The 18,267-nt window shown below is 42.9% G+C and overlaps 1 protein-coding gene across 2 annotated transcripts in view; it reads left to right on the top strand.

Annotated features, from left to right (window-relative positions):
* The first annotated feature begins 4,097 nt into the window (after window positions 1–4,097).
* TERT (telomerase reverse transcriptase) overlaps window positions 4,098–18,267 on the top strand; it is a 31,799-nt gene continuing 17,629 nt past the window's right edge. The window contains exons 1-5 of one of the 2 annotated variants that reach the window (XM_040549072.1): window positions 4,098–5,399; window positions 6,274–8,119; window positions 10,664–10,859; window positions 14,449–14,638; window positions 17,736–17,918. In XM_040549072.1, coding sequence (XP_040405006.1) covers window positions 5,061–5,399; window positions 6,274–8,119; window positions 10,664–10,859; window positions 14,449–14,638; window positions 17,736–17,918 — 2,754 coding nt within the window. In that variant the 5' untranslated portion in view covers window positions 4,098–5,060. The remainder of the gene's footprint in view (window positions 5,400–6,273; window positions 8,120–10,663; window positions 10,860–14,448; window positions 14,639–17,735; window positions 17,919–18,267) is intronic. The other variant, XM_040549071.1, reaches the window with a different exon arrangement.

Genomic DNA, 18,267 nt, shown 5'->3' with positions numbered 1-18,267 from the left:
CAAGTAGTGAGAAGCTGAATCAAATAGAAAGGTCAGGGCTGGCGTGAGAACAGAGACATGCCAATCAGGAACCCCATCACACATGGTATGAGACACATGGTGGCCTGGAAAAACAAAAGGTAGAGAAGGGACCACTGCAACTCTCATGGAGAGTCCTGGTCCAGAGGATTGGGATGGAAACACATGGGAAGAGACAGACCTATGCAAGTCTGGCTGGTAATAACAAGTAACAATAATGGTGTTAGGAAGGGGACTTCTGTCCCAGTGCAAGACGAGCTCTGTGGTACAGTAAGCCAGCTACAGAAGCAAATGTCACCCCCCAGTTACCAAGACCACCATAAAGAAAACCAAGGCTGCAGCTGCAGCCCAGCAAAGAACAGAGCAAGTCACTGTCACAGCAGGCTTCACTCACATAAAATTAAAGCCATGAAAGATGATGGGTGCCCTAAAAATGGATATTGATGCTGATTAGCTGGTTAACCTGGAGGGACATCATCGACTAACAGTATGGGGTTGTATGGGTCTAGCTAAAGCAGTAGCCTGAGGGTGAGACTGGGAATAATATCAGCAACTATTCTGATTTTATTATTTACTTTTCTTTTTTTTTTTTTGCTACAGCTTCAAGTTTTTTGAAAGGCATTTTACTTTCTTTTCCTAATGGCACTTCTCACAACAGTTTTGTTTTAGCCTTTTCAAAGGGGTCTTTAAAAGAGATAAATAAACATTTGCAGTAAACGTGTGTCTTTAGATAGTCATTACTGAAGCTAGACCTAAACATTACTTTTTATTTCCTTTCACTTCAATGTTGGATTGTAAAAATGGCATTTTGTTTTTATCTCTGCACTACAATCTGCTGTTCCCAGGGTAACTTCCTTTCTGAGAGGCTTGTCAAAAAGCAGGATGTGGATAAGATTAAGTGTGCCTTGAAGGATGATGATTGTTGAGGAGAACTGTGACTTCATTATTCATTCAGATCTGGGTTCCCCAATATAAGGGTGATGGGTATACTGGAGCGAGCCTAGTGAACATGCCACTACAGGCCACTAAGATGATTAAGCAAGTGGAGCATCCGACATGTGAGGAGATGGTGAGGTAGCTGGGATTGTTTAGCTTCAAGAAGGAAAGGCTCAGGGGAGATCTGATTATCAATGTGTACGAATAGCTAATGTAAACAAGATGGGCCCAAACTCTTCTCAGTGGTATCCAGGGACAGGACAAAGAGGTAGTGAGCCCAGGAAATTCTACTTAAACATACAAAAAAAATCTTTTTACTCTTTAGGTGGTAAAACACTGGAGAAGTTTGACCAGACAGCTTGTGGAGTCTCCATCCTTTGAGATACTTAAAACCTGATTAGATATGGCACAAAGACACCTCCACAGATCTCTTCCAGCCTTAACTGAAAGAGACTCTTACGATTCTGTTCTTCGCTCTGCTCATGACTCTGATTCTACTCTTTTCCTTATTCGTCCTCCTAAAAATAACTTCTTTTGCATGTCACTTTCCCCATGTGTTTCCTGAATTCTCTCCCTGGAGCAATGGTAGACACACAGAAAAGCAGGATGGGACCTATGAAAAGAAATAGGAGAAAAGAGACCTTGTTAGTTTGGCCACATTAGTATTCCTCTCCTCCCTTTCTCCCCCCCCCCAAACACTGCTGTAGTCACTGTCACCAAGAAGGCATCAGCAGGAGACATCACCTACTTAGGCACTTACCAACAGTTGGTAGAAAGGGTCAAGATAAACGATGGCCCAAAGGCCTCCTCAGAAATTCAGCAATACCACAACCATCTGCCACGTGCATGTCAACCAGCTTTGACAACATGGATGTTCTGCTGCCAGAGCATAGGGCCAAAGAGTTGTAACTTCCCCCTGCAACCACCATGTTCTCAGCTGTGGGAACATCTTTCACTGCCACCATAGTCCCACTGCTTCCTTGTCCTGCGGCTGCACCTCCCAAGGAAGACCCCCAAAGTGAAAGGTGTGGGCCAATGCTCACCTCTTCAAGAACACCCTAACTACCAAGACCTCACAGATAGTCCTTCTCATCTTCATACCCTTCCTTTCTCCAGTGTTAACCCACTGGCTGCTGAGGAGGATGCCACTGTGGCAGTCAGGGGTCAGTTTGCTATTTTCAAGATTAATTAACCCCCTATTAGCCTGTTGCCCCTGCCATCAGGCCTTGATCTGGAGATAACACAAACTTGAAGGCCACAGAGGTGCCAAGAAGCGGACTCCTCTGCCACAGTGATGTCAAAAGATGAGCTGTTTTCCTCCCTGGAAGAGATTCCTAGTTTTAGAAGAAGAGGTGCAGAATTTGCTCTTTCCCACCAAATTCTCCCTTTTCCAGCTCCACCCTACCACGTCATCTCATATAGGACTGTCCCACATATTTGACTGTCCCTCTCTGAACTTCTTCTAATTCTGGTACATCCCTTGTGAGACACAATGGCCAGAACAGCACAACTGCATTCAAGGTGTTGGCACGCCATGAATTTATGCTGTTAGGGGATCCCGTTGTTTCCCCTAGCAGTATAGTTCTGCCCAGGCATCCGGAATTCACTCATGAAGTCGTCTCTTATTTAAAGCAGTGAGAATTTAAAAGTATCTGTAGCAGCTCAAGTTGAGTACCTCCAAGTAGGGACCCCGCTCAAGGCTTCCTCTGGGTTTTTATACCCGTACGATCTTTGCTTCATCAGCTATAGTCCATCAGTTGTTGGCACATGTACGCTATGCTCTATCAGATTGGCGGTTCTATGTTGCAGGGTGGAATGGTTTCTTTTACTTGCTGGGTACAGCTCTCATCCGGCGCAGTCCCCTGTCAGCAGTCCCCCTTGCCCCCATCCGACCCCAGCACAATGCAGCTCAGTGCTGCTCAATCACCACTACATACCACGTTCAGGTTACTGGGAGTTCACACTGCAGCTCAAGACTTGACTAAATTTACTCTGCACTCTGCTAATGTCAAGCTACTAATGACAAGCAATAGCTGCCCGAATTCCTTACATACCAGCGGCTTGTTTCCCTTCCAATGCAATGGCATAATGGTGTCCTATCGTTCCTTAGGTTTGATTTGCTTTTTTGACTGCTGCTGAGTGCAATGTTGATTAGTTTCACGGAACCTCAGGATCTCACTCCTGAGTGGTACTAACCAGCTCAGAACCCATCAGTTTACATACAAACCTAGAAATGCGTTTCACCTCCAAGCCACACTTGATTTATCAGCATTTAATTTCATCTGCCATGTAATTGCTCAGTCACTCAGTTTTGTGATGTTCTTCTACAATTCTCTAGTCTGCTTGTTTTCCTGCTACTTTAAATAACTTCATCCCATCAGCAAATCTTACTGCTTACTGCTTACATACAGTATTTCTGGGTTATCATTTATGAAAGTTACACAGTTATGACTGACATGGAACTCTAGTGGTGATCTTCTTCAGTTGAAAGAACTGACCATTTATCCTTACCTCTGTATCTTACCTTTTAAACAGTAATATATCCATACCAGCATCTTCCTTTTTAGTCTTTCTTTTCTTCTTCTCTTCTCTTCTCTTCTCTTCTTCTCTTCTCTTCCCTTCTCTTCCCTTCTCTTCTCTTCTCCTCTTCTCTACCCTTCTCCTCTTCTCTTCTCTCTTCTCTTCTCTTCTCTTCTCTTCTCTTCTCTTCTCTTCTCTTCTCTTCTATAACATTTCCTTGCAAAGGCTTTTGGAAATTCAGGTAAAATATATCAACCAGATCACTGTAATTTCCATGTCTTCTCAACCCTTCATTGAGCACCAAGAGTATTCTAAGGCAGGTCTTCCTTTTAATAGCACCAACATTAACTAAGCAACTGGCGTTTCTCCCAGCATCTACTAATCATATATTCTGTTATTTCTCCTATGTTACATGAAACAAGCATCAGGCTTAGAGACCTGCAGTTCCCCAGAACTCCACTGCAACCCCTTTTAAGGTTTTGTGTCAATTTGTCACCATGAAGCCTTTGGATACCAAGAAAAGTTTTGAGTAGATTACACACTACCATGAGCAATTCAGATCCTTCATTCCAGAGTTTGACAAGAGCCCCAGGACCAGCCAGCTGGTTACTTTTAGGGTTTACTCTGCTCATCTTCATCATAACCTCTTGTACAATTACTCAAATTTCAGACCCTCTACCAAAAGCAGATCCTAAGAGGGATTCCTTGGATGTGAATCCTCCTGATTTCATCCACAGGAAATCTACCTTAATAAACTAGCAAGACTCAATCAAAAACTTGATCTTCAACACCCGTGTCAACTGTAGCTCAGGCAATCCCCAAGACACACAGCATGAATTATTCACTGAAAAGACTCCGCTTAGCTGCTTGAAAAATCAAAGCCAAAGCGTCTGGCCAGACGTTGCGCCAGACACGCGTTTGTGCCGAAACCAGGGCTGGTTTCCTGCCTCTCAACCTTCCGCTTCAACCACGGTCTGCTGCATCCACCCTGCCATGCGAGGCCTCGTGCAGTGCTCAGAGCACATTTCCACGGCGCCCTAGGATGCTCTGGAAAGCACGCATCACTTCCAGGGGTCCCGCTGCCCCTCAGCCTCCTGAGGGAGAGAAAGGCTGTGATGATGTGCCTGTAGGGCACAGAAGGAGAGAAATCACTGCAGGAGAGCATTTCCCTCAGCAGTTCCCTCAGCATCCTCCCTCAGCATCTCCCCACAATATCTCCTCACAATATCTCCCTCCCCTCAGCATCCCCCCTCAGCCTGAGGGTCGGCAGCTGGTGCTGGCAGAGGGGAGGCCGGTGCTGGAGGAAGGAAGGAAAGCCGATGCCGGTGGTGGTGGAGGAAGGCACTGCGGAGCTGGACAGCAACCTCCATCCCTCCGGGGCCCGCCCCACCCCGCCCCGGCCGCCGCCCCGCCTCGGCCACGCTGGGGCAGCGCGCCACGCCGCCCGGGGGGCTCCTTTGTGAAGGGAGGGCGTTCTTATTTATTTATTTTTTTTATTTTTATTTTCTTTTCCACACTACGCCTTCTTTAAAAAACTGGCGTCCGGCCGTAGCCCTCTGTCCGGAGGAGCGCGAAGGGGGGTGGCGATGGAGGAGGGCAGGCGGGGCGGCGGGAGGGGAGTCGCGGCCACCCCAGGTGCTGGTGGTGATGGCGGTGGTGGTGGCGGCGGCGGCGGCGGCGTGCGGCGGCCCCACAACATGGCGGGCGCGGAGCCCTTCGGTGCCGTGCTAGGCGCCCTGCGGGATTGCTACGCGCAGGCAGCCCCGCTGGAGACCTTCGTCCGGCGGCTGCGGGAGAGCGGCGCCGAGGAAGCCGAGGTGGTGCGGGACGACGACGCCCCCTGCTACCGGACCTTCGTGTCCCAGTGCGTGGTGTGCGTCCCCCACGGCGCCCGCGACATCCCCCGGCCCTTCAGCTTCGAGCAGGTAGGAGGGACAAGGGCGCCGGACCTGCCCGTGGAGGTGCGGGGCTGCCCGGGGGAAAGGCGCTCCCCTCGCGGCCGGCACCGCTGGGGCTCCCCCGAGCTCCCCTCTGCGCCCCGAGGTGCTGGGGGGAGCCGGGGCTGCCCCTGGCGAGGGGTGGGTGGCACATGGCTGCGGTGGGACAAGGGGATGTGGGGCTGGGGAGCCGGGCTTTGAGCCCCTGCTGTGGGGTCGGGTGTGGAGAGCAAAGCGTGGCTCCAGGGGGCGGCTAGGAAGGAGAAGGGCCGCTTTCCTCTCCCCGAGTGCTTCACATATCAGTGCTTGGGCAGGAGAAATCGTTGGGAGAGGAGAAGAGTGCCGGGAGACACCACAGGCATAAGCAGAACCGTGCTGCCGTATGGGGCGACGCGGTCTGTGCCCGGTGGTGGAGTGTTGTATAAAGTTGTGAGCTGTTTTGTTAAAACTCCTTTATTTTACGTAAAAGGAAATGGAGGCCTCAACCCTGGTGGTAGAGCCTGCGCGAGCGCAGGTTTAGGGGCAGAGCGAGCTGAAAGCCCTGAGGCTGGGTTGCTGAGAGAGGGGAGAGGAAAAGTGTCGAGTGCTTCCTGGGCATGAAAGCCAGGATCAAAAGGGCAGGCGTTAGAAAGACTTCCTTAAAGCAGTCGTCTCAGGTGGCTGGATGTAAACACCTTGCAGTAGACTTCAGTCTTGTGCTGGTGTAGCGCTTGTGAATCGGTAATACTGCTTTGCACAGGTTTAATGTAATGCTGAAGTCTAGGACTGCATGTATTTGGCGTGCCTGACTATATAAAGCATGCGTTGTCATTTGTAGAAGAGTCGTTGATTAAAAACTAATCTTCCTTCTTTTTTTCTTCAGTTATCTAGTCAGAGCGAAGTCATCTCAAGAGTCATGCAGAGACTGTGTGGGAAAAGAAAGAAGAATATCCTCACATATGGATACTCCTTACTGGATGAAAACAGTTCTCACTTCCAAATCATGCCGCTTTCAAACGTATACAGCTATCTACCCAATACCGCAACAGAAACCATGCGTATCAGTGGCCTCTGGGAAACACTGCTGAGCAGGATAGGGGATGATGTGATGATGTATTTATTGGAACACTGTGCAATCTTTATGCTGGTTCCCCCTAGTAACTGTTACCAAGTTTGTGGGCAACCAGTTTATGAACTTATTTCACAAAATACAGACTCATCCCCAACGTTTGTTAAACAACGGTTTTCAAAGCATAAACGTAGTAGCTTGCTTAACTATACGCAGAAAAGGCTAACGTTTCATAGACACTATCTTTCAAAGTCACGTCAGTTGAAATGCAGGCCAAGACTTGAAGCTAATGTCTCCAGCATGAGAAATAAAACCAGCAATAATATACAAAGCCTAGGATCCAGTGCTCTGGAAAAACAGAGTAGCTCCAATTTATGTTTGTCAGCTACAGCACCGTCTTTAAAAAGGAAGCTTGATAGGGAACAACTGGAAGTCACAACTAAGAGAGCAAGATTAGAAGAGAGAGAGAGAGAGGAACAGGCTTGTAATACCACTCCTGATGTAAACCAAAGTATTCCCAAGAGGTATGGAACCAGCTGTGTAGCATCACATTCTGTAAGTCTTATTAAAGAAAAATACATTTCTCAAAGAAGTAACAGTGATATGTCTCGTCCTTCTTTAGTTCACAGTTCTCAGCATGGGAAGAAGTCTGTGGCAGACAAAAGCTCTTTTCTGCAAGGAGTTGAGAGTAACAGACATTTAAAGCCCAGCATTGAAATGCAAGCAGAATCCAGTAGAAAGAGAGTAGAGACACGCAGGCCTATACCTCGGTTGGATTGGATACCAATCGAACCGATGGAAAGTAGTTCTTCAGGACACGAAAAGCAGGAAAGTCCCGTAGCTCATTTGGCAGAGGAGTTACCAAATAAGGTTTTGCCATCTGCAATATACATTGACAGGAAGTTTCTTCTGTATTCTCGCAGGTATTGGAGAGAAGGTTTCCCTAAATCCTTCCTATTGAATCGCTTGAAGGGTAGTGAGGCAGGTGTAAGACGGCTAATAGAAACAATATTCTTAAGCCAAAATCCGTTTGGGCAAAAGCGCAACCAAGGTCTGCCACAGCAAAAACGGAGAAAGAAGAAGTTTCCCAAACGCTTCTGGAGAATGAGAAGAACGTTTCAGAAACTCTTAAAGAATCATGGAAAGTTCCCTTATGTAGCTTTCTTAAGAAAAAATTGCCCTCTTCGGGTATCTGAAACCATTTTGAGAAAAGCCAAGCTGCTCAGTCAGGCACCTTTGCCTGGGGAAGCAGAGGCTCACAAGCAAGCAGAACAGCTTGGGAAGGAGCCTACTAAGTGTGTGACAAGCAGCAGATGCGAATCTGGTCACACCGACGTGCCCAGCAGCTTACGTACTCCTCTCACAACATCTGCGTGCGGGGAGTCAGGGAGTGAGGAGCAGATTCCTGCAGAGGTGTCTGATTCAGTCCTCAGGGAGCTTCTCAAGGAGCACAGCAGCCACTTTCAGGTGTACGTCTTTGTGAGGGAGTGCCTGGAGCGGGTGATCCCCGCTGAGCTTTGGGGTTCAAACCATAACAAATGCCGGTTCTTCAAAAACGTGAAAGCGTTCATTTCCATGGGGAAGTACGCTAAGCTTTCATTGCAGGTGTTGATGTGGAAGATGAGAGTAAATGACTGCATGTGGCTTCGTCTGGCCGAAGGTACTTAACATTGCAGAATTAAGGGGTGGGGGGTCAGGTGGCTGGTCAGGTTTAGGGTGCGGAGGGGAGGGTATTGAATCTGGGTGCAGAGTCATTGGGTTCATTGCTAATAGCTGGAGCTGAGAGAGCAAACCTCATAGTGTTTACCATTAACTGATGGTGGAGGAATGCTTAGACCTGTCTTCTGTGTGCTGAGAACGTAAGTTTTCATTATTTTCGTTTAATTGGATGACAGTTTCATACAGAAACTAGTATTCAGAACCTGGACCTTCAGCAAAACTCCTTGCCTTCTGCTCCCCAAATTACCAATAACTGTGACCTAGGCATGGAAGGAGCAAATGCAATTTGCCTTTTGGTTACCATAAGCCATGAGAAAGCACTAAAACCAAATCCAGGTGCTTGTAGAGTCACGTGTATCTCTTCTCTGGGAGTAAACCATCATCCCACAGCATTTTTTTCCCTCCTCACATCTATCTTGTGAAAAAGACATGGGTATGGGACCTATACAATGCCTGTGGTCACCCACCATCAGTTTACCTTTCTAGAGCCCTCCTCTGGGAACACGAGACCCTTACTTATCACAGCTTCAAGCTAGGCAGGTGGTGGTGCAGCTGTCATCAGGGCTGACCACCTTCCAAGGAGGGTGGGAGTGCCAGCTGATTGCATTGAGTTCTGTATGAGTCCCTCCTGTTCAGTCATCTCAGGTGATGAAAGGTAAATTTTGCTTCCCTGAAGAAGCCTTTGTCCTAGGACAATTCTAGGCTGAAGCTGTGGTTTTGTGGTTGATTGCTGTGGGATCTCATGGTTATTGTAATTTATTTTTTTTACATTTATTACAGTCCGTTCTCCATCTATAAAATATGGATTGCACTTCCTTAACTGCTATGTTTACAGAATTTATTCTTACCTAGCAATATGCTTGGATCCTATAGCAATGAGAGATGAAAATGGTATTCCTTTTTAAAAAGGTGCAGTTGGGTTCTGAAATTACTACAGGTCCTCTGTAATGAAGAAGGAAAATAAAGTCTGGTATTTGAGACAGGATGTCAAAAGTCAGGGAGGTACACATCTATGAAAAACTGCTAATTCTAGCAAATACACAGACACAGAAACTTTGGCTCAAAAACATGCTTTTCAAAATGCTGAGGATTTAAATATTTCAAAAAGGTTTTTTACTGTACAAATACATTTGGTTTGTAGTTACTTGGAATGCCTTACCTTTGAAAAAATTAATACCATCTTACTCAGTGGTCTGGTTCCAGGAAAAGCAACACATAAGCTTAACTTTAATTTTTTTGAAACTACTCCCATGTGCCTGAAGTTTAAACGCACATTTGATTGCTTTGCTGCGTTGGAGGCGTTTTTCTCTCCAAAAGAAGTGGTGGTGGTTTCTTGTAAATCATGACTACAGTTCAGGGAATTGACAGCTGCTGTCAAAATATTAGAAAACTGGTGATGTAGTTCCAGTACAGCTATTTAACATGCTGATTTAATTTGTGTATTTCGTGGCCTGCACGTTATGACTTTTCAGTGGAAGAATCTGCTAACAGCCATTGCGTTCTTCACTGATGTTTTCTGGCTTCTACTGAAGTGAACACTCTTTTATCTCTTTCTGGCAGTCTTTTTTTAGGTGCTGTATATACATGAAAGTGCCTCCGCCCTGAAGAGCACAAAAATCAAGCAGGGTAGAGAACTGGAAATTTATTTCCATTTGTTAAGTTTCAGTCTTAATCCTCAGCTCTCTTGTGTCCAAATTTGGCTGTTTTTAACACATTTGTGCTGTGCAGCTAATTAATGTTTCTGCTGAGTCTCTTTAAACTACCCTGTTGCATTATGCTAAATTCTACTTTTAATTAGAAAAGTATTATTGAAAAGTTGCAAAAATTCAGAATTTGTAGGGTAGTTTTACTCTACACTTGGCCTGCCTGCATTTAGACATCACAAAAAAAGCCTGTGGGCTTAAATTTGATAGCAGCTAGGAATGTTCTAGCCTCATAATTTTTGTGCCATGTAAATATTATGAGTGCTGACAGACTTAGTCTGATTTTTGAACTGCAGCAATGTTTTATATAGGTTGTCTGAAATACCTCTTTCTCCAGCTCAGCCCAGTTTAACTCTCTCAATTATTTTTACAATATACCTAAGAATTTTCATTCTTTTGCTTATTTATTAAATACATATATGTATTCTAATAGACTTTATTTCCATTTTATCCTTCGCTTCAAAATGATCCTGTCATTGTGCATTAAAGATCTTGCACAAGCAATGAAAGTAAGTCTTTGGGTTGCTGGTGGTATGTATTTGTATTATGTGCATCCATTTATCACTGCTAATTAGTTTCCATCTTTATACGTGAAGTTTGGGTCATGTTATTTAATACTAGTGAAAAATCAGAGCTGCATCTGTGGAATTGTTCTTGCTTTTTTTTTTTTTTCCATTAACCTCATGCTAAGAAATGAGTGTATGTGTGTTTTGTTTGTTCCGTTTTTTACTAATATAAGTACTTGTTATTTGCTATAACGACCTTTCAATTGTTTGTTGAAGGTAATCACTTTGTTCCTGCCTCTGAACATTGTTTTCGTGAAGAAATTTTGGCTAAATTCCTATACTGGCTGATGGATACCTATGTTGTTGAGTTGCTCAGATCATTTTTCTATATCACCGAGACCATGTTCCAGAAAAACATGCTCTTCTACTACCGAAAGTGTATTTGGGGCAAGTTACAGGACATTGGAATTAGGTAAAATTAGAAAACTAATCAAACATTAATGAAATATATGGAAGTCTCATGTTTTGCACTGTAAAGTTACAATTCTGCTTTTATTTATTGCCCCTTTATCCTCCTCCCATTTGCTTAATTTTCCAAAGGAAGAATCAACCTGTATTGGTAGTTTGCGTGGCTTGTAGATCCAGAAATGTTTTGTGTGAGAAAACTTAGGCAAATTTGAAATTCTTTGGTAGGAGAACAGAAACCTTTGCAATGATAAAATCCGTTATGAGGAGGATTTTGTTTTGATAAGTCAAATTTTTACACCTTTTAACCATTAGTAAAGCATAGTGGCAGCATCCCAAAGTAACCTTGAGAAAGCTAATTTAAAAAATGCTGAATTTTCTTTAACTGCTTTAATTAAATAAAATAAATCTGCTGAAATGCTCTGTCCATTATTTCAGACAGTAGCCTTGTGGGGATTTTTTTTAATTATTATAAGATTGAAGGGTTTAAAAGCTGCAGCTTCTTTTTTTTTAGTGCAGCTATGGAATTCCATGCTGCTTTTTTTGGTCTTAAATGTGTGCGTGTGCTTAAGTAATCACCTTATTTAAGATCAAATCTTAAGTGATTGAATGAGAAAATAATGAAAATCAGAAGACAGTTTTAATGAACAGTATTATGTGTACATCTCCAGAGTTTATATCTTCTGGGTTTTCATTATAAATTGCTGGTGTCCACGAGAGCTCTGGAACTGTTGGAAATGAGCATGCCTGATGCCTTGTGTTCTGCCATTTTAAATGGTGCACCTTTTACATTTGATGGGGTCTGTTGATCTCCAGTTTTGTCTGTGATTTTTGGTAACTTTTAATTCTTCTTACAGTCTCCATGCTCCCTGAGGTTAACACTGGTATCTCTCCTGTGCAACTGCCTTGCATGTGTGTTTGCACTTCTTGGGGCCCTGGAGCTGTTTGCAGTTACAGCCCAGAATAAGCAAGTTAAACAGCAGCAGTAAAACACAATTTTCAACCCGGAATACTTTGTTTGTCTTGTCTTCAAACTAACAGCATTAGTGTTGTAATGAGTGTTTTATGTAGTTTTAATGTACTTCACAAGCTAATGTTTTTTCGTGTAAAGTATCACCTAGCAAGAAGTCTTACAGGTTAGGTATAATGCTCTTTTTAACGGGGTGTATGGTTAAAAGAAAACAAGTAGTTTTGGTTTTAGCCCCTTCTTTCCTATCACCAATTTCCCCCCCTTCCCAAAAAGAAACCCAGTGTATAAGGACAAGGTGCTCTGACATCAAGGGACCCTAATTTGGGCTGATCCTGCTTTTTCCTATTTCTCTCCTGAGTATTTCCACCATGCAGAAATCAGCACTTTCAGCACTCTTTTTTAGAGTGTGCTGTGTAACATGAGGTTACTGATCCAGCTGACTGCGTTCAGACAGGTGGCAAGCTGCCTGTTTCACATGGGCGGAGAAAACACGGGATTTAGTGGTAGTGGGAAACAGCTGTTTAGGGCTGCTTGTGTCGCATTGGCCATTTCTAGACTCTCTGGGCACCATCCCCTCATTCCCAAGCAGCATTTTCAGGAGCTTCTGATGATTGAGTGCCACAGGCTGTTGAGCTGCTTCCACTTCCCCTGAAGGAAAGAGTATCTGGCTTCAGTTGTTTCCCTGATGACTGCTCTGCAGCTGTCCTGGTTCTTTCTCCCCTCCAGCTGGAGCTGCTCTGGTCAGATTGCTGTCAGGAAGCCAGGTGTAGCCACTGATGCCTTCCCACTTATTTTTGTCCTCCTTTGGAGGAGAGAGGATGGATGAAACAGACCCGGACTTCACTCATGGGTTTGCCTTTGCATTGCATTGTCCTCAGGGTGTAAATCCCTAACAGTGCTGTGAAGACGAACTGAGCATGGTTCAGTGGCCACTACATCAGTGTGTGTTCAAAATCGTCAGCCCTGCTATAAATGCCGTGAAATAAGCAATGAGTGTTGATGCAGGCAAAACGACCTCAAGCTTCACAACTGGCCAGAGGTAGTAATAGTGAAGATCTGCAGATAACCGGCCATGGTCTTCACTTTCAGAGGAAGTCATGTTTATAATAGAGATGGATTTTGGTGTGGTGGTGTTTTGTTTTTTAATCCATTCCAGTGTCATCAGTGCAAAGGGACGGAGGCTTGATTTGGTTGTTTCTGTTGAACTGGTGTTCTTTATTTTATCTTGGTGATCTAGCTAATACTATAATACGTGCATGAAGTCCTGCAGGTTTAGGAAAGAAGTTAACTCATAATGACTGATAGTGCTCTCTAGCTATGTACACACGATCTGTCCCTTCCTCTGTACTTTGGGAATTTTATTCCAAGTTTGAATACAAATCTAAAACACTTGCTCAGCTTGCTGGCCCAGGATGCCTCTGTGTTCCTTTTGGCATGCACTGTGTCACTTGGACCCTGACAGTCTCAAGCACCTGGATCTTTGGCTTATATGTGGGTTGTGTTGGCATGCACAAGAGAAATATTTGTGTGCTTCATCTGCATGTTTGGCTTCTCAGATGCCTCCTAGAGCATGCTTACCAGTTTTTCACCATCTATCCACCATCTTTTGTGACAGCATAGCCTCCTTTTGCTAAAGCAGCCTATCGGCTTGTGTGGGATATGGAAAATAGGAATGCAAATTTAGAGTTGCATCCTTTGCTCTTCAGGGATTTGAATTCTCATTTTACTTCCTGGGGGACTATCCTAACAACTGAGCTGTAGGGCTTTGTGAAATGGCACATCCTTTCCTTTTGAACAATACAAGCAGTGTAGGACACTGATCTAAGTCTTATGTTGCAGGTGGGGCACTTTAACCATCTTAAGTAAAAGCAAGGTCTTTGTATCACCTCCTTTTCCTGCCTTACTGCATGGGAGGGGAGTATTGGTTTGAACTAAGCTACACTGAGCTGTAAATCCTGAGGGGGTGGCTGTGAGGGGCAAGCACATTTCCCAGTAAGATAAATTTGTGACTTGGGAGTGTTCAGTTCTTTATTGTTTTCTGCTGGTTACTTTAGCTGACGCCTGCTCATAAGGTCAATTCTTTTGAATCCTGTTACTGTGTACCTAAAAGCCCTAATTTTTTTTATCTAGTATCTCAGTTCTCTGTATTTTTTTAATAGGTAGTAGGTCTCCTAAATGTCAGTAGAACAGCCCATTACACTGTGTAAGTCCTTCCATGGGTCTCTCTTTACATAGTATTCAAAAAGTTCTATTCAACTTGGTTTATATCTTTCAAGCTTCTGAAACAATGTAAAATGTCTATCTGTGGTTTTATATTATGAAAAAATCATAACGTTCAAATATACTTGCCTAATTTGTGGATAATTTTTTATTTGTGTTAAATTAGGTGGTTTTTTGTTACCTTAATTTGCATCAGGAAGAAATATATGCTCTATTATTATATTACATTGTCATTAAGATAACCATGGAACTGTGCTGAAATTCAGATTTCCATGTCAGTTTCTTTAGAAATTTGTAATTATCTTCTTAGTAAAATGTTTGGGTTCAGTTACCATTACGAGATGAAACGTTTTAACTTTTATTGCATTTCCTATTGCTTACACTCAGTGCGTATTTATATTTTTAGAAACCATATTGCCAAAGTACATCTACGTCCTTTAACTTCAGAGGAGATGGAAGCGATCCATCAAAAAAAATACCTTCCTATGGCGTCAAAGCTCCGTTTCATTCCCAAAGTCAGTGGATTAAGACCCATAGTCAAAATGAGCGGTGTTGTTGAAGCACAAACGTTGAGCAAGGAAAGCAGAGCAAAGAAGGTGTTTATTTTTCTTATTGTTTTATGTGGATTTGTTAGATGTGAGTTTTTTGTTTTGTTTTGTTTTTTGTTAATATAAAGCTAGTGGTGAACTAAGACATTGAAATCAGAAGGACTGAATGTGCCTACCCATTGCAACTTAGCATAGCTTCTTCTTTCCCACTGCTTAATTTTCATTACCCTCCAATTCCGGAACTGCATACTTCTGCTTGTAAGCCTGCCTTAAGGAGACGAGTCTAATGGAGTGGCATGGCCTGCCCGCTGAACATGTTTTCTCTCTCTTCTCTTTCCATCTGTTTCTCTCGGCTTGATGTGTCTGATTGTGGTGAACGTTGGCCATCCAGGGGGTTGAAGGACAGAAAACTCAAAGATATCACGTACTCGGTGTTCAGAACTAACGCGTTGCCTTTATTTGGCACACCAGAGGGTGAGGGACAGATGGGTCTGGCCTGTTGGGGTTTCCCTGAATGCTGATTGTGCATGTTGATGGCTGTTCACAAAATAATCCATTTAACAGGCCAGTTAACTGCAAGATACAGTGGGAGCCCAATTTCACTCTCTCCCATGACTAAATTATTTTTCCTTAAGGCTGAGTCCCATGTAGAGCACAAGATGAAACACTCCTCAGATGGGTGAGAGTTCAGTGGCTACTTAGTACCTGTAATTCAGTGTGTGATCCCAGACCGTACTTTCAGGACATCAACTAAAACCTGTTCTGAAGTGGGTACTTTCATCATAGTCTTTCTGTGGCTATCCTACTGTCAGATTTCAGAGCATGCTCACAGTTAATTTGGGAATAGCTGTAGTGCTTTAAAAGGTTCTGTTGCTCCTATAACAGACTGGCATGAAGGATGACTTTGAACCTCCTTTTTTTTTAGTGCATTCAGGTCTCAAGTCAACCGTGGTAGCTGGCCAAGTGGCTTCATAGGAGAACATCACAAAGCATGGTTAATGATTTTCATATATCCAAGGAAGGCTGTAATAGTGTTATGTTGCTTCTGAGACAGCAGACAGACACAAAAAGAGAAGTGTGCTGTGCAAAACATCATATTGAAGAATTTGGGGCTTACAACCTACTGGAAGTAATGTGTTTTTTTTGTTTGTTTCTTTTTTTCCAAAACTTTCATGGCTGCACAGTTCGTTTCTGTCATGGCCTCTTATCTTGCAGCCTGTTCCAGTTTTTCATCCTGTCCCGTATCCAGCTAGTCTCTGCTCTCCAAATTTCTCCAGGCGTTTAAAGTGTAGGAGGAAGACCAGCTTCAGGTTCTTTCTATCTGACAGTGTTCCAGGCTTCGGAATTTGCAAACCAGTCTAGAATTGTAGGGGTAGACTTTGCCAGCTTCTGTAGCTCAGTACTGGAATGTGTCAAGATGAATTGTCAAGAGATAATCTCTCAAATATCCAGCAAATCAACTTCTGGCTCTTGGGCAGCTCTCAAACATTGCTGCAAAAAAACATGGTGGGATAGGTCCAGTTCTGTGAGTTTGTCCTCAAATCAGCGTAAATTTTGTTTTGGCTTAAAGGTTTTATGTAATTGCTTTTCATCCTTCTTCGCTTTCTGTTTGAATCTCTGTGTGTGTGTATGTGTATATATGTATTTCTATATATACACACAGACGCATATATATTTAATGGGAAGTCCGAAGCACTGGGTTGTGGGTAGGATTCTTAGTGATCTGTTCTGTTTGAGAGAATATAATTTTTTTTTACTGCATTCTGCAGATATTCTAGCAGACCCTCAGGCTTTGCAAAGATGTTGATAGCTCTGTGGATTAGATTTGTTCTGGGAAGTTGAGAGACTGAATGGAATTCCTGCCAACATTAAAACAAGGAGCCACTGAATACTGTGACTCCAAGTCTCTCAGGCCTAGTTCAGGCTAGAGCAAGAGTTCAGGCTTTTGAACTCTAAAGCCTTAGTTGTCTCGTATTGATTTACCCACACACACCCATATGGCCATCAGTTTAGTGAAAAGGTGTTAAAGCAACCGTTTGGGACGTGCTCTTAAGAAAGAAAGGAGGAACTTCTCTCCTGATAATTTGTTCTTGCTGCTTCTATTTATCTTTGAGCTACATCTCTACCCTTCTGACTGTTTTTTCTTAGGAACACGCCCTATGCCGGAAAAGAGATCACAGGATTTCAGGAATCACTGAAATCCAGAATCACTGGATTCAGGAAAATGTCTTAAATTTCAGCAGTCTTTTTTATGGACTAGTCAAAAATATTTTGCAAGATCAGCCAATGAATTAACATAACTACTTACCTTATGCAAAACAGTAAAGTTGGATCATGTTGTTCTGCAGTCAGTGACAATAGCACACTAAATATTTTTTTTGTGTGCTCAAGTTTTTCCAGCTTTTTGCTGACACCTGTAATTGATTTTTTTCAGTGTAAAAGTAAATTTCTTCAGATGAATTGGTAAGCTTCCAGAGAGTAGTTTAAATGCAGTTGTGTCATGATCATGACAATACTACTGAGATTAAGAAACCTTTTTTATTGTGTATACATTTTGTGGGACTTATCCAAAGTTCTAAAAATTCATTAGTATGCAAGTGTGCAGGTTTACTTTTTTCATCTTAAATTCGTATTTCACTATTCCCATAGCTGAGAGAGTTAAATTTTTGCTGAAGTACCCGCATAAATTGTCCCCGAAGGCTCAACTGATGATGCAAATGGATTTAGCTTAAGGTCTCAGGCACATGTTCTTTTAGCCATTCTTGTGGTGGTGGTGATAATCTCCAATAGAGAGAATGGATGATATTTAAGAAAACTTACCTTAGAATTTATGGTGGTTTTATTTTCTGAAATCCGTCCGTTTATGTCCATGACTGTTAGACATTGATTGCCAAGAGTTAAGTACAGGAAAAAAAAGGGGGGTGGGGATTTAAATGTATTCCCCAAAACGTCTTTGAGTCTGTTTTGTCACTTCCAAGTAGTTACTACCACTATATTCAGGCTTTCTGAAAACTGTATTTGACCAAAAAAGTTCAGTAAATACACAATTTTCCTCTCATATTTCATCTAAATGAGAAATGTATGTATTGTACAGAATTTAGAATGTTTCAACACACTTCAGGGTGATTCTTTTTCATCTCTTTAGATGAATCACTACAACACGCAACTTAAAAATCTATTTAGTGTGTTAAATTATGAACGAACTATAAACACCAGTTTCATCGGCTCTTCAGTGTTTGGGAGAGATGATATCTACAAGACATGGAAGAAGTTTGTTAAAAAGGTTCTTAAATCAGATGGTGAAATTCCTCATTTCTACTATGTAAAGGTACGCCTTTTCTAATCCAGTATTCAACCTAACTTTGCAAAGTCAACTAGTGCAGATGTTTTACAACTGAGATAGCTGTGATGTAAGTGCATAATTATTTTTTTTTCCAAAGTCAGTTTTTGTGCATACTTAACATAGACTGGTTTGTTTGTTTCTCCTACAGTAGCCCTTCCTTTACTTTGATATTTTTCTGCTCATCTTTCTGTCATGTAACAGTTCTTGCTTCTGGACATACACTCTGTTTCTGCAGTTACATTTACTTGAGTATAAAACTGGGACAAAAATGTAAAGTTGAATAGGATTTTAGGGACATTTTCTCAAATTAAAAACAGGAAAAATTGGGTGTACG

The sequence above is a fragment of the Cygnus olor genome, chromosome 2, assembly GCF_009769625.2.
Source record: "Cygnus olor isolate bCygOlo1 chromosome 2, bCygOlo1.pri.v2, whole genome shotgun sequence".
Lineage (NCBI taxonomy): Eukaryota > Metazoa > Chordata > Aves > Anseriformes > Anatidae > Cygnus > Cygnus olor.
This window is presented reverse-complemented; position numbering and strand designations above follow the sequence as displayed.